The following is a 14182-nucleotide window of genomic DNA, read 5'->3' on the forward strand; positions in this document are numbered from 1 at the left end:
TCTTGGTCAATCTGTGTCATTTCACTCTAATCCACCCCAAGGGATTTATTAACAAGAACCTCACTCACCCTCACCTTCAGGGTTGGGTCAAAAGAGCACAGCACTTTAGAGTCCACTGAGGAAAACCTGTTTCAGTTCTAAGTAATTTACAGGCTAAAAAAGATGTACACCACCAAACACTGTCTGGAAATGTTGAGAGTGTGGTAAAACTCAGCAAATTTCACCCTGCTTTTTATGTATTGTCAGTAAGATTTATTCTTCTTGGGTTAAATTACACTGGTGAAATTATAGTGTTTCATTAAAGATTGGCTTCAAAAAGACCTTTCACATATAAACAAAAGACTATTTTGTTTAATTATTTTCTTTCAGAAACCTTTTGCAAACTGCAGATGCATGGTACCTTTTAGCACCCCAAAATTTTAACTGATACCATATAAATCTTTTCAGTTCAGTTTTCTCTCTCACATTGCTCATTTTTGTCTTATAACAGCCCGTAGTCAAAGGAGACCCAGTGTGGACAGAGGCAAAGACTGATGACACAAATGTTAAGTGATGGATAAAGAAACAAGAGCGGGACTGAGTCAAATGTTGCAACACTTTTCCAACTTACCGTTAGGAATGGCTGACAGCTTTCCTAAAGTTTCATTCAAACCTCTCAAGAGAATGGAATTCTTCTCATCAGCATCTTTCATCCTGTCCTGTGTGCTGTTGAGATTATCACCACTTTCTATAAAAAATGCATATGATACAGATGCTTTAACTCTTTATTTTCACTAACCTTTCTTTACACATAATTTAAAATGCATAATAACAAGCAAGACATTTTTCATTAAGATATTGAATTGTGTAAATAAGGAAGTCCAGTAGAACTTGTGGGGTTCAGTGATCATCTTCTCCAGTTTAAGTTCCCTACTTCCATAGTATCTAAATGCTTGAGTTCCTTGTACTGTTGTACAAGGAACATGTTGTACATATCATGGGTTTTTCAAAGGTGTGCAGAGTAAAGAACTTGTTATGATATGATTTAGGCAAATTCACACAGTGATCACTGATAGATTAAACAACTGTGATGTTAGTCATAGTTTTGATTCCTAGATTAAGCTACTGCCTTTCTTCTTAGGGTAGTTGCCCAAGGCGAAAGAGTTGAATGTGGTGTGAAAGAAACAAGACCCATTAGACCAGCTTGCTGTTGCAATTAGTGGCCAGAGCCTGGTTCTCTTGGATTTTCTCAAAGATCTTCACATAACACCCAAGGAAAATACAAGATAATTAATCATCAATACACTAATGACAGGTTATTATGAAAAAAATATTCTAAACTATTTGGGAAAATACCCACCTAGCAAAAAACATTCATAGTTAGGAATTCATTCAAATTAAAGCACCAGTACAAATCAAAGGCACAGGTGTCATATTTTGCACATCACAGTTGAAACTGATGTCCTTATTTACAAGTAAGTTCCTATTTTTCAGCATTTTTTACTTTGAATAAAAATTATGCAGGGTCTTCTGAACTGTATCCAGAAGAGCAATGCAACAATCTCATAACTGAGATTCCAGCAAAGCTTTATGGCTATTGAAACTGATGTTATCCCAAAATTCAGAAGTAAAAAAAAAAAAATGTAGTTAATGCTTAAACTACTATTGTAGTGGGCATTTTTCATTATTTCTCTGTACCAATATGAAGCTCTTTGGAACAGACAGCTGGTAATTTCTTACCTTAAAGGCATGTCCTACTGGGAAACTAATTTAACATCACTGAGCTTGATAGCCAGAAGAATAATTTGTAGAAAAGGAGTTTAGGATGACAAGCTATGACTGTGACCTTCAGGTTTGTGACAGGTTATTGAAAATAAACACCTACATGGTTCACATTCCACAAATTCTAAAGAAAGTATGGTCTCTTAAAATTAGATGTGCAAGAAGCAATTTGTAAAGAGAAAAATCAAACAAAATTTATATTGCCTACAAGAAATTATTAATTAAATTTTTCCAAGGCTATAGAAAGGCTGAAACAGCACATGGAATTTAAATGAGAACTATACTTTTGTTGTTAGACCTTTTGAAATGTCATTGAGGAAGAAATCTCTTTGCTTTACTTAAATTAGAGCAACACACAGGACTGTAAGAGTGCCTGAAGATGAGCCTTCACTCCTGTAAAATGTTCTGCAGAAGAACAGGAAATTTGTGTGAACTGTGAGAGGCACAGTTAACACTAGAATAAAGTCTGGAAGAATTGCATATATTATACGATCACTCTTCTCCTTAAAAACAGCTTCATTTTTAAATGACAGGTTATGTCCTCACTGCTGAAGGAGGCTACTGGTAATGGGATATTGTTAAACCAGGAAGAACTGATGAGATTCTGGTCTTGTGTGCCCTAAGATTTTATCTGAGCTATTTTCCAGTTAAGTAAAAATGCAAAAAAATCAGCTTTAATTTCCACCATTTAATTCTGAAATTATGGTGTGCCTGATAATTTCTTGATATTTCTAGTGGAATGTTAGTGTTTATAAAGTGTGTCAATATTTCTGAGAAGTTTGACTTATTTATGGTGGTGATGCTCTAACTTTGTAACATACTTTTAAATTATCTCTTTTTCTCCTCTCTACTCTGCTTATCCAGCATGCTAATTATCCCCCAGTTCTGAAGAATCATGTTTCCACACTTCTGTTTTCAGCTTTGTAACCATAGCAGCAAACTGGTTTTTTGGAATTTAACAAGGGAAGTTTTCCTAGAGATCCTGAAATTGAATATTGAGACTACCTGTTTAATTTTATTTTTTTTTTTTTATTTCTCAAATACATTTTTACTGTGAGGTTATTTTTAGTTACAATAATAAAGCCATAAATAAGTGTTCCTAGGGAGGCTCTTACACAATGATAAGTGAGGAGATACTATGTCCTGTGTCAGCTTTTCAAGGAAATTGTTCATTTTTCACAGAGATATTGAGTTTTATTTTGAAGTAACTTACCTTGTAATACAGATGGGCACCTTCACTAAGTACTGGACTAATGTGTTGCATAAATTACAAACTGAACTGACTTCATGTCAACTTTTCCACATCCTTTAATTATTAGCATTTTTGAAAAAAGCTGTGGCGATGATTTGAAGGTCCAAGATCCTCCAGTTAAGTGCTGAAGTTAGTCAAAATACAGGCAGCTACAGTCTAAGTTTTTGCAAACAACAGAGTCTATCTGACTTGGAAGAGGTTAGCAGGTCTGCACTGAAAGATGCCAAGCATTGTCAACTCTCGTTAAATTGTAGGTTGAGCAGTATCATGAGAAATTTATCTCAATCCCGTTTTCACTTGATTAGCTCTGCACAGAGATGGCACAAGATGCCAATAAATGCACTGTCTGTTCAAATCAGCAAAGCTAGTCACACATTGCTGAAACTAAACCCTAAAGTGTAAGCAGGAACCTAAAGGACTTTGCATGTATCAGCCTTTGCATTTGCTGGCTTGGTTAACATGAACAAAGATTTTAAATTTCTGTTTATATTAAACAGCATTACAGGATAAAGCATCATCCTGTATTCCTCTGCATGAATGAAGTGGAGTCAAACGAAAACAAACAATGCTGTGTGCATATATTTCATCTTAAGATGAACTCAGGAATTTAGCTGCTTACTGTTTGTACAGAGTGTTTCACGAGAGACACATGGTTTTACAAGTCTCTGCAGATCACATAAACAGCTGACACTAGTTTATTGCTGATGATTTGCCACCATCATGGTGGAACACACATATAGAGGAACATAGTGGAAACAGGCATCTTCTGACAATATGGATAAATGGCAATTTTTCCACATGAAACTGTCCAAGAAAACATCAATAAGGCTATGCTACCAAATGCATGTATCCCAAAACCAGACTAAAGTTGGAAATCTACCATGGAGCAACAAATGCATTTGTTTTTATTGACTGGAGACTGCAGAAATGAGCTGACTGTTACACACATCCCTTTCTGTTATCTTTGTGTTACTTCTTCCAAATAGCAGTGGAATAGCACAGTCTCATCCTATAAAGAGGAACATGGGTCACAAGCTGAATTTTTTTTCCTAAACCAAGCAAGACTGAGAAATTGGCATTAAGAACAAACAGGAGAAAGAGATGTAACTAGAGAAATGCAACTAATTAAGTTTAACTTTTTAAAAAGAGTACCTTCAGCACTGACTGCCATAATCTGGCAAACACAATATGCCAGGTCAGCAGAAAGACAGCACAGAGGAGAGCACACAAACAAGGGATCTATCAGCTGGATATGTTGCCTATCAGCTGGAAAATGTTTTAGCTAAAAATATTCATGTATTGTCTGACAAGACACATCCCCCTCAAGTTGTCAATTCTTAAGCAAAAGAAATTACATTAGCAGAATTTTAGTAGCCACCTGACAGCAGTCTCCAGCTGAAGAGGAGTTTATGCACCTTATTTTCACTTTTCATTCATCAGCAGGATTTACTCACTGGTAGCCCAAATTTCAAAATTCCTTCTTAGCCACAATACTACATACAGATTTTGCTTCTCCCACCAGGGTTATTCTTTGTAACTCCTAACCCTACAGAGAGAGAAATGACTATATCTCCATTTTAATAGCTTCTGTCAGAAGCTTTGCTTTGTAAGGACTGTTTCAGCAGTCTTTGCTGGTAATATAAAACATTTTCATGATTAACATCCATTTTATAACTCAGGTAATTGGCCACAAATCAGGGGAATGTCATAATTTAGGAAGAAAACACTCCCATCTCTATCACTGCCCAGGCTGCATTTTTAGAGTGTATATTAGTTGAGTGGCTTATGGGTCTTCATTACTTTAACTAATGTACTTCCTGTAGTGCAGACAGAGAATTTTCAGTTAGTGATTAGTTCTGTCTACCAGATCTTTATAAAGTGCCCATTAGCCATCCTGCACTTCCAGCTGAGGCTCTGAAAGGGTGGCCTTATACGGATTCTAAGAAAATATCTTTCTATTAGTTTGACACTGGACTCTCAATTTCTCTCATGGGAAAATCAAGACATCCAGAAGGGATTATGTTCATAATACTAGTAACATATGTTGTATGTTATTCACAATACTAATAATATCACCACTTTAGTGCAAAAGCAGAGTGGGGAATAGAAGTCTGTCATTGCATTTTTCTCTTACACATCTGCATTCTGGGCACAATGTTAACTGATCTCCATGGGTCTAGCTGTGGAGAATGGACATGTTTTATTACATGTAAAAAGGCATACTGTTCAAGTTCAGAATGTTTGTCTTTATGAAGCAGTTTAAGATGTATCAGAGAGCATTAAGTAATATTCCATCTCATTACCCTTCAGTTTCGGGCAAAAACATAGACAAAGATCTAATATACACATTTAAGCATTTTAAGCATTGCTGCTTGCTTGCATTAAGTTTGCTTTATAAATCTTTAGGCTGTTTGGACATTTTCCTCTGAATTATGAAACTGATATCAACCATAATTTTCACTGGTACAATGGAAAATAACCTAAATAGTTTTCAAAATTCTCTGCAGTAATGGTTGTAATATATCTTGTGTTATATCATGGTTATATTGATAACCAATTTATCGTGGTTAACCAATATATCATGGTTAAATTGAACAGTTGTGTGGACACACGGAATTCACGCCCATCCTCGTAGAGATCCCATTTTAATTTGTCCTTGGAAATAGGGCACTGTGCTTTACTCCCCTACACCTGCCTGAGGAGCACAGAGAGCCATGGACTCCACTCTGAGGTGCTGACTCTGCTCACTGGAGTGCTGTGGCAGGCGAGAGGTGGCACAGCCGTTTTAGTGTTTCTTATACACTAGTCATGGTAAACTACAGCAGTTTGCATTCCAGAAAGCATCATTATTTTTTTCCACTTCAGCCATGCTACTGAAATTGCGCACTGGCCTCTTCCCACAGTCTTGTGATTTTCTGTAACATATTTCCTGAAATATGTTCCTCCAGCCCTAAATCTGTACTGAATCTAGAAGTACAGTTGCAATAAAGAAGACCCTAAATATACATCCAAGATTTACTAGTAACACAGACACGTTTCTTTCCCTCAGTTCAGCTACAAGAAAATAATGATGTTTTTTGCTTTCAAACAGTGTATGACAATGAAATGCAATTAATTACCTTATGAAACATTATGCTTTATGACCTTATTAAACATTATGTTTATTAGTTAACTAGTTCTGCAGTTGGAAATTCTAGAGCTGCCAAAACTAAATTCAAGTGTAGTAATAGCCAAAAGATGGCTAAGCTGTATGGATCACCTCTTTTATACTGCATGCTCTTCTTAATGTATCTCCCAGGAGGCCAAAGAGAATTTTTTATGCAAAAACATGGAAGATAGGGCTCTATTATGAAAATCTGCCTTGATTATAAGAAGCAAGTTTCTTATTGGTTGCTTAGTTTAACTAAGCTAGCAGGATGGGGAAGATTCATGCATCATCTCTGTGACAAGTTTAAAACTCAGCCTTGAATATTTACTGTGCGCAATTTTTCTTGCCCTTACTCTTGCCCTTATTGTAGTTGGCAAGAGAAAACCTCAGTTCCCTCCTCCTCAGCTTTCTTGTCCAGGAAATGGACAGAGGGGACACGAATTCCTGTATAATGCCTGGACAAAAACCAGGAGAACCTTCTTCATTGATACACTGTTCAATTTCAAATCAGGTAATGAATTCTACTTTTTTTCCTATATGGCTTCTTCATACCAGAAGCATAGCAGTCTCACAACATTTTTTTTCCTCTATTTAGTGAGTCTAATGCCATATACTGCACGTACCTTTAATATCACTTTCTAACATCTTGGCTTCGTTAAGTACCCTGAAGCTTTTCTGAAGAGAGCTCTTGGCACCATCCTTAAGTGATCCTTCAGGACCAGATGTCTGTAGACAAACAAAGAAAGTGTCAAACATACAGGAAAGTCCAAGGTTATAAAAGACTCGTGATCAATCTAAGTGAACAGCCATCTAAATGTTACGTGGGCTCTGAATTACATCCCATTGCCATAATATTAGTCAAAGAGAACCAAACTAAAAAAATTCTAGATTTTTTAAAATGGAATGTCAGATCCCCTTTGGAATATCAGAGACTACTTCAATAAAGAGAGACAATGCTTACAGTATTAAAGAAATGGATTTGACTCTAAGAGCAAAACTGTCCAAAACCAACAAACAAAAAATATTTCAACTTAAATATGTATTTATCCTTCCAGCTATGGACAGAACACCAGGCAATACAGTGTTTCTCTCTAACTGTAGCTAGAGAAACTTTAGAGGCCAGACTCTGATAATGACAACTGAGATTCATTTGTGGTTAAATTAAAGAATTATAATTGCTAGGTGAGTAAAAAAATAGAGTTTTAAAAGAAGGGCAAACTGCAGTTAATCTAAAAGAATTTTATAATGTAGTATCCATCCTTCATCATATCGGGCTACTTAAAGATCTTTCTCCTGAAAAACATCCATCTCTACCTTCAGTGCAGAGACTGATCAATAGATGGAATGATTTTTCTAAATTAGATTAGTGTTTTCAGTCAGTAGGAAATGCTCCAGGTTCTGAACCACTTACTGTTCAGTTTGTAAGACTGAACTCAGGTCACACATCACACTGAATACATTTCTTTGAGAATACTCCTGACAGCCAGAAAACATTCTATATTAGTCATGGGTCATAGCCTTGTAACTGGTATGTAATTAAGAAGCAGCTACTTTTCATTTTCTAGGGCAGATACATGTACTCAAAAATTAACTGTGTGTCAATTAAATGACACAATTATTATTGCTATTCATTATTTTTATAATGAGCAAGCCCAGAAGTGACATTTCACATATTGCTAAGCTCTGATGTTTTTCAACGACACTGTAAAAAACATAGTGATCTTGCTGTTTCTCTTCCTTTTAAAAGTCTTAGAGGATGCTTTGGATATTTTCAAAATTCAGAGCCAAGCTTTTTGTTGTGGGATATGTCATGGTATATATGTTGCCATGTCACAGGGATGTAGCTATAAAAGATTCCTTGTATTAAGACAGTATGCAAATGTAAGCTTTTATGTGATTTCAAGAACTAAAGTACACATCACTGCCATTTTCACCTGAAATATTCAGCTGTGTACACATTCCTTTCAACAGCAAAAACATATACATTCAAAAGAGGAAAAAAATTAGTTTCTTATCAGTTTTCTCTACCACATAATAACAAGCAACACTGGTAATAGAAAAATGTTTTAAAAACGCAGGAGAAAATCCAAAAACTACCCAGTGAAGCAAAAGACTGCTCCTGAAAGAACATTTGGCCAGATCTTGTGACAGATGCACCTGTCAAATCAAATAATACTTTTAAATTTCTTTTTTCCCTAGAAACAGAACCCAGGACATGATCATTCTGTGACCACAGACTTCAAAAATAAGGATTATTATTATTATTATTATTATTATTATTATTATTATATGACTAGGCATGGTTGACTGGCTGTTGAAGCAATTCATAGTCAATAAAATGAAGTTGGAAGGCCAGATTTACAATGCAAAACCAGGAAGTTCATCAACTCAGAGACAGTAATCGGGCATGTGCTGACAGTAAGTCAGAAATAGATTTCAGCATAAAGTTGATACTAGAAAAGCCCTTTCAGAGAGAAATAAAACTTGTACCTATAAAAAGCTTTATATAGTTTTTTAAAAATTTTGAAAATGAGGATTAATTAAGACACGATAGAAAATGCAGGTTTTTCACTAGTTTTTCTTGTGGTTCATGAAGCAGTCAGTAATTAAAACCCAAACATTTTATGACTTTGTGTAAGGTGAGTTTGTACGCTTGTGGCAAGCCTGGGTCACAGTGAACCACTTTATAATTTAGTAGGATTTACAGCCAACAGATTTTGACATTATTTTCTAAATTAGGACCAATACTACAAAAATAAAAAACCCAAAGAGAATAAAAAAGAAAAATGAAAAAAAGTGAAAAAAATTGTGATTCAAAATAAATTTGAGAATTGCAAGATCTCTAAAATTTAATTTGTTCTGTCTCTTCCAAAATATCCATAATCTGCAGGTAGTACCTTCCTCTCCCTTCCTTTCTCCCTGTGCCTCTCTTCATGGCCCCTACCCTCCCCATGTAAACGCTGCCCAGTTTGAATCTCTGCTTACCTTTTGTCAGAAGTGGGACCATCTTATGTACCCAAGCAGTGCTGTCTCAGTCATGGTTTAGAGGCATAAATGCATGGGGACAGTGTTGAGATCACGTGAACTTACACAGGTACAAGGTTTTATATGCCTCAGTGCTAATTCAAATCAGTTAAAAATTGTTCTGCCTTGTTCTTGAATTATTTTCTTTTCACATACACTTAACATTGTGAACTTTCCTCCTATGCAAGACATAGGGTTACTCTCATATCTACCAGTCCTGAAGACGGATACCAAAAATAATTTGCATCTCAGGGCATCCTTACAAGGATGTCTAGGCAGCTTTATGTAGGGAAATCTGGACACCCAATAGAACTCCTGGGGCACCACCTACAAAGAAACTCAAAATCAAAGAAGAAAGCAGAACCCTAAACACTCAGTGTGTCCTCTGTGCTTCCTACAGTTCCAGCCTGAGAGTCCGCTCTAAAAAACCTAAGAATAATCCACTTTTTTAATATATGTGCAAAACTATGATTCTGATGTATAAGATACAAGCAAAATATGTTAACTTGACTCCTATCAGTTACTGCCTAAGTAATGGAATGCTGAAACTGCCTGAATGCTAAAGATTTCTCATTTCTGATTAATTTATTTTGCTTTCAAAGGGGAGAGCAAATCCATCATAAAAAGCTCAGGAGGAATTTTTCTGTCATATTTTTAATACATTTTTTCCCAATCATTTATCAGGCCTCCTGTAATCACGACGGATTTTGAGCATCTTTTCATTCATGCTTTTAGCAACATTAGATTAATTTGAAAATGAAGTAATTTTCCCATTACAAACCAAAAACCAAAAACCCCTTGAGATATTACTAAGGTTCTTGTAAATAATTTGATCCAGTGATGTACAGGATAGAACCTAAACCTAAAACCTGTCCCTGCCATCTGGTTCTTACACCAGCTTGTTGCTGTTGGGAAACCTTTGTCTCCCTGCCCAAACATTATTCCTGGTGAATGGGAAAGGTGAGGATCAGGGATGCACAGTGAGCTACAGCACTTTCTTCCATTATCTGCTCTCAGCTAGAACTCGGAGTCTTTTACAGAAGACAGGCATCCACAACAGCTCTCATACAGAAGAGAACATGGCTCCATCTTTCAAAAGGAGGGGAAAGACTATCTCCATATTTTACACTGGGTCCCCACAGCAACCTCTCAGAAAGCAGGCAACACAGTTTCTTGGGGCTTACACTGCCTTCTAGGAGCAAATTCACCAGTGCTGCCTTCTTGGAGACTTTTTAAACCATTGCACTCAAGACAGGCTTGACTGAGGGGACATTCCTGGTCTTGTGCTGAAGCTCAGCTAAAAGCTCCTTGAGATCTCCAGAAAGTGGGACCCTGATTTACCTGGTTACCAGTTAAAGTCTTCACTTAGGTGAGCAAGCATTCAATAGTCTTTAAATAAAGCCAAGGATATAGAATAAAGAAGTGATGACTGTAGTTCATAACTGATATATATTTAAAATCTAGCCCAAACCCCTCAAATGCTTATTTAAAAAATAACAACTAAATATATTGCTCTGCAGCAATTTGATGGTAAACCATCAATGACCTCTGTATCAAGTCAATTACATTTAAAAGGCATCAGCTGCCTCAATTTTCTTCCTCATCAACTAGATCTCCATTTCACATATACTGCTCATAAAAAAACAAAGCTCCCTCTAATGAATACATTCAAACATCACCTTAATATTTTCATCTCTTTCCTTGCTACTCACTTGCTTCTATTTACATCATATTGTCCATCTTGAACTCCATCACTTAAATTATCAATCCCCTTTCTCTCTATACTATAATCATCTAGTGATATATACACTTTTGTCACCATCCTGTAATTGCTAGCTTTGTTTTTTATTGCTCTATGTGTCTTTATTTTTTCCCTTTTCAACCCCTGAAACAGCTGCCTGTCACACTCATTCTAAGTTGTCAAAGCAGAAAAAGACAGCACGTATTAAATCTTAATGAGAAGGAAAAATCAAAAAGGGCCAGGCCCTTATTTACTTCTGTGGTGTAATTAGGCATTCTGGTAAAACAAAGAACTATTTACAGTGAACTAGCACATACTAATGTGTGAGGTGATTTTTTTTTTCCATCAAGAGAGAAATACAGTAATTAGTGTTATTTAAAAAAACACTGAAAATTTAAACAGCCTACAAATATTAGAAGCTTTTTTTGCAGTGGCTAGTTCACTTTATCCCTCTGATGAATACAGACCTTTACAGCATGTGAGTGATTTTGCTATTCTCATAATCCATTTGACTGAAGTAGCTCTCTGCAAGGTACCTTTATTCATGTAAAAGTGCTGCAAGTACAAGTTGTTCCTGTTCATCTACATGTCTCTATATCAAATATAAGTTCTGGCAATCTCCTATTAGACTGTCACTGCCTCATGTTTCTGCACACACGTGAAGTGCATGTCTGTTGGTCTCTGACTGATTCCCACAAATTAAGTCCTTTGATATTTGACATAAAAGATAATTTTGGCTATGCTTAGAATGTTTTCTGCTCACAGTATATCCATCAAGGAGCCGAGATCCTCATTGTCACTCAGGCTGGAGGACTGACTTTACCTTACAATCCCATTTTTAAAAGTTCTCTTAATTTTCTCTGGAAACTGGCATGTGCTACCTCATAGTGAGAATAAGATTTCTCTTCAGAAGCTGGTAGACTTCACAAAGTGAATAAAAATTTCCACTCCCCTCCTACAATTCTCCATTTCTAGAATTCTGGCTAGGTCCATGCAGTTCATCTGATGTGCAGAGAAGTGCCTCCAAGCATTTTCAGGGAACTAGGCTGAAAAGTTAATTGAGGTATGGAGTTTTTTAATGAATGCATTACCCACATCTAAACTAGCACTATTGAATATCAAATGAGCAACACAACTGACTCAAAGCTGTTGGCTTGAGCCATACAGAGATCAAAAGGTGGAAGACAGAAGGAGAAAGGATAGTAAATAAATTGGGGAAGAAAAGTAAGGATCAGGAGCTAGGAAGGGAATATCTGAAGGTACATGTAGCTCTGACAAAGGCATAGGTTTCTGATCACAAAACAAGAATGTTTGATGGCAAAGGTCTTCACATAAAGTTCTAAGATGGCGAAACATGAATCTGAGATCAGTTGTAGCATGTTCTACAAAAAAATCTAAACCTTCTTCTCAATTTACTCATTTTCCTTACCTCTTGCATAGCTTCATTTGCAAGAGCCTTGGCTTCCTTGGCAACTCTTTCAGCTTCATCTGTGTTATCCTTGATGTTAGTATAAGCATTGAAAGCACGTGTGGCATTGAAAGAGAGGTTTTTGGCTTCAGTAAGGATTCTGTTGGGATGGGGAAAGTAAACACACCATTAAACCTGCTGTCAGAGCCCAACAGAACAGAGTATCTTACATTTTCAGACCCAACAGCCTGTATTTCTAAGGCTATTTCTAAGGTGTTTAGAGAGCAACACTACATTTGAGATTTCAGGAGATCTGGCATCATGTGTTTAAAGGAATTCACGTTTTAACTATGCAGAAAGACATAAAGAACAATGTTTGCTAAAAGAGGAGGTTTTGTGATATAAAAAGAGATCAGACACCGAGAAAAGACAGCACTATGCTTATTGTTCTAATACAAGTAACATATTCATCATGTGGGACTTTAGGGTATGTGCTGCGCCAGGCAGAGTTGTATGAACATGAAGGATCATCACAGACATGTTTTAAAGTAGAATCTCTGAAAAATTAATTTCTTGGTCTGGCTGCCAAACACAAAATTGCTAGTGTTGAAAGAGATCTCACAGTCTAAGCCAAATCCTAAATGTTGATTTTGCTGACCAAAATGAAAAACATAGTCAGTAATGCTTCATATTGAACGTGATGTTCAGTTTACATTAAATAATCCATTCTGATAGCTATAAATAGATTAAATACGGTTAGTATTTGCTAACTGTGCAGGGACAGAGTTCAGCTAACCTCCTTCCTAGGGGAAATTCTAGTCAGCAGGGTGGGGAAATAACTTTTCTTGCTCTCTCAGTATGATATTTTCAATCATTTTCTACAAAGAATTGCTGCACCTACAGAATGAACTTGAAGACAACTATCTCAGTAGTGAGCATTATGACCAACGCCTATGTTGATTTTACTGAATAAAGTGTAAATGGGCTAAAATCCCCACTCAAACTGGATTAGAATGGATCTGAACTTGGATTTCTGCCTCTCTGGGAAATTCTCTAGCCATGCAGGTGTATGGCAATATAAGAGAGAGAGGGATTACTCTGTTGGACCTCTTCCAGCTTGTATAAAATAGTCATTGAGACTGTGTGTGGAAGAAAGGAAAATTTATCCTAGTAATTTATCTGTTCTCTGGAGAACTAAGACAGCTGGGCTCTCATCCTCACATCAATTACTTACTGATTTCTACAAAATGCCACAGAAAAGACAAAGCAGACAGAAGATAGTCTGGATATATATATATATATATATATGTGTGTGTGTGTGTGTGTGTGTGTGTGTGTGTGTGTGTATATATATGTATATGTATATATATGTGTATATATATATATATATATATGACTCAACATGTCCAATAGAGGGAGAGAGATTCCCTTTAGGTTACTTCAGAAACTGCATGACTGAGCTGCCTCTGCATCTCTCTTGGGAAAGGGTACCTCTTTCCTCAGCTACAGCTGGAGCTCTCCAGGCTACTCTAAGTTTCTGGGGTGCTCGTGGAGCCCAGAATAGCTACCTAGCAAGTAGTTCAAGAACTGATTAGAAGCATGGTTCAAATCCTTTCTGGTTAGGAAAAGCCTAAACTGAATTTGTCAAATACCAGTGGTGTTTACTTACAAGCAGGCACAATTAGCCTGTACTAATGCTTCCTTGCACAAAAAAAGCCCCTATTTTTTCTAGGTTAAGTTCATGAATGGTTCCATGTTCTAACACTCAAGAGAACATCCTCATTAGCAATCAATATATTATTTGAATCCTTAGAGGGTGACTGGAGAGATAGGGCTCTCCATCTACTC

General features: G+C 36.5%; 1 protein-coding gene across 2 annotated transcripts in view; it reads right to left on the bottom strand.

Moving 5' to 3' along the window:
- Positions 1–14182, bottom strand: part of LAMA2 (laminin subunit alpha 2) — a 267187-nt gene that overhangs the window by 59021 nt on the left and 193984 nt on the right. For both annotated transcript variants that reach the window (XM_083855998.1, XM_083855999.1), the window contains exons 39-41: positions 12356–12494; positions 6785–6887; positions 611–727 (exon numbers count right to left, since the gene is read on the bottom strand). In XM_083855998.1, coding sequence (XP_083712124.1) covers positions 611–727; positions 6785–6887; positions 12356–12494 — 359 coding nt within the window. The remainder of the gene's footprint in view (positions 1–610; positions 728–6784; positions 6888–12355; positions 12495–14182) is intronic.

The sequence above is a fragment of the Zosterops lateralis genome (genome assembly GCF_965231275.1).
Source record: "Zosterops lateralis genome assembly, chromosome: 3".
Classification (NCBI taxonomy): domain Eukaryota; kingdom Metazoa; phylum Chordata; class Aves; order Passeriformes; family Zosteropidae; genus Zosterops; species Zosterops lateralis.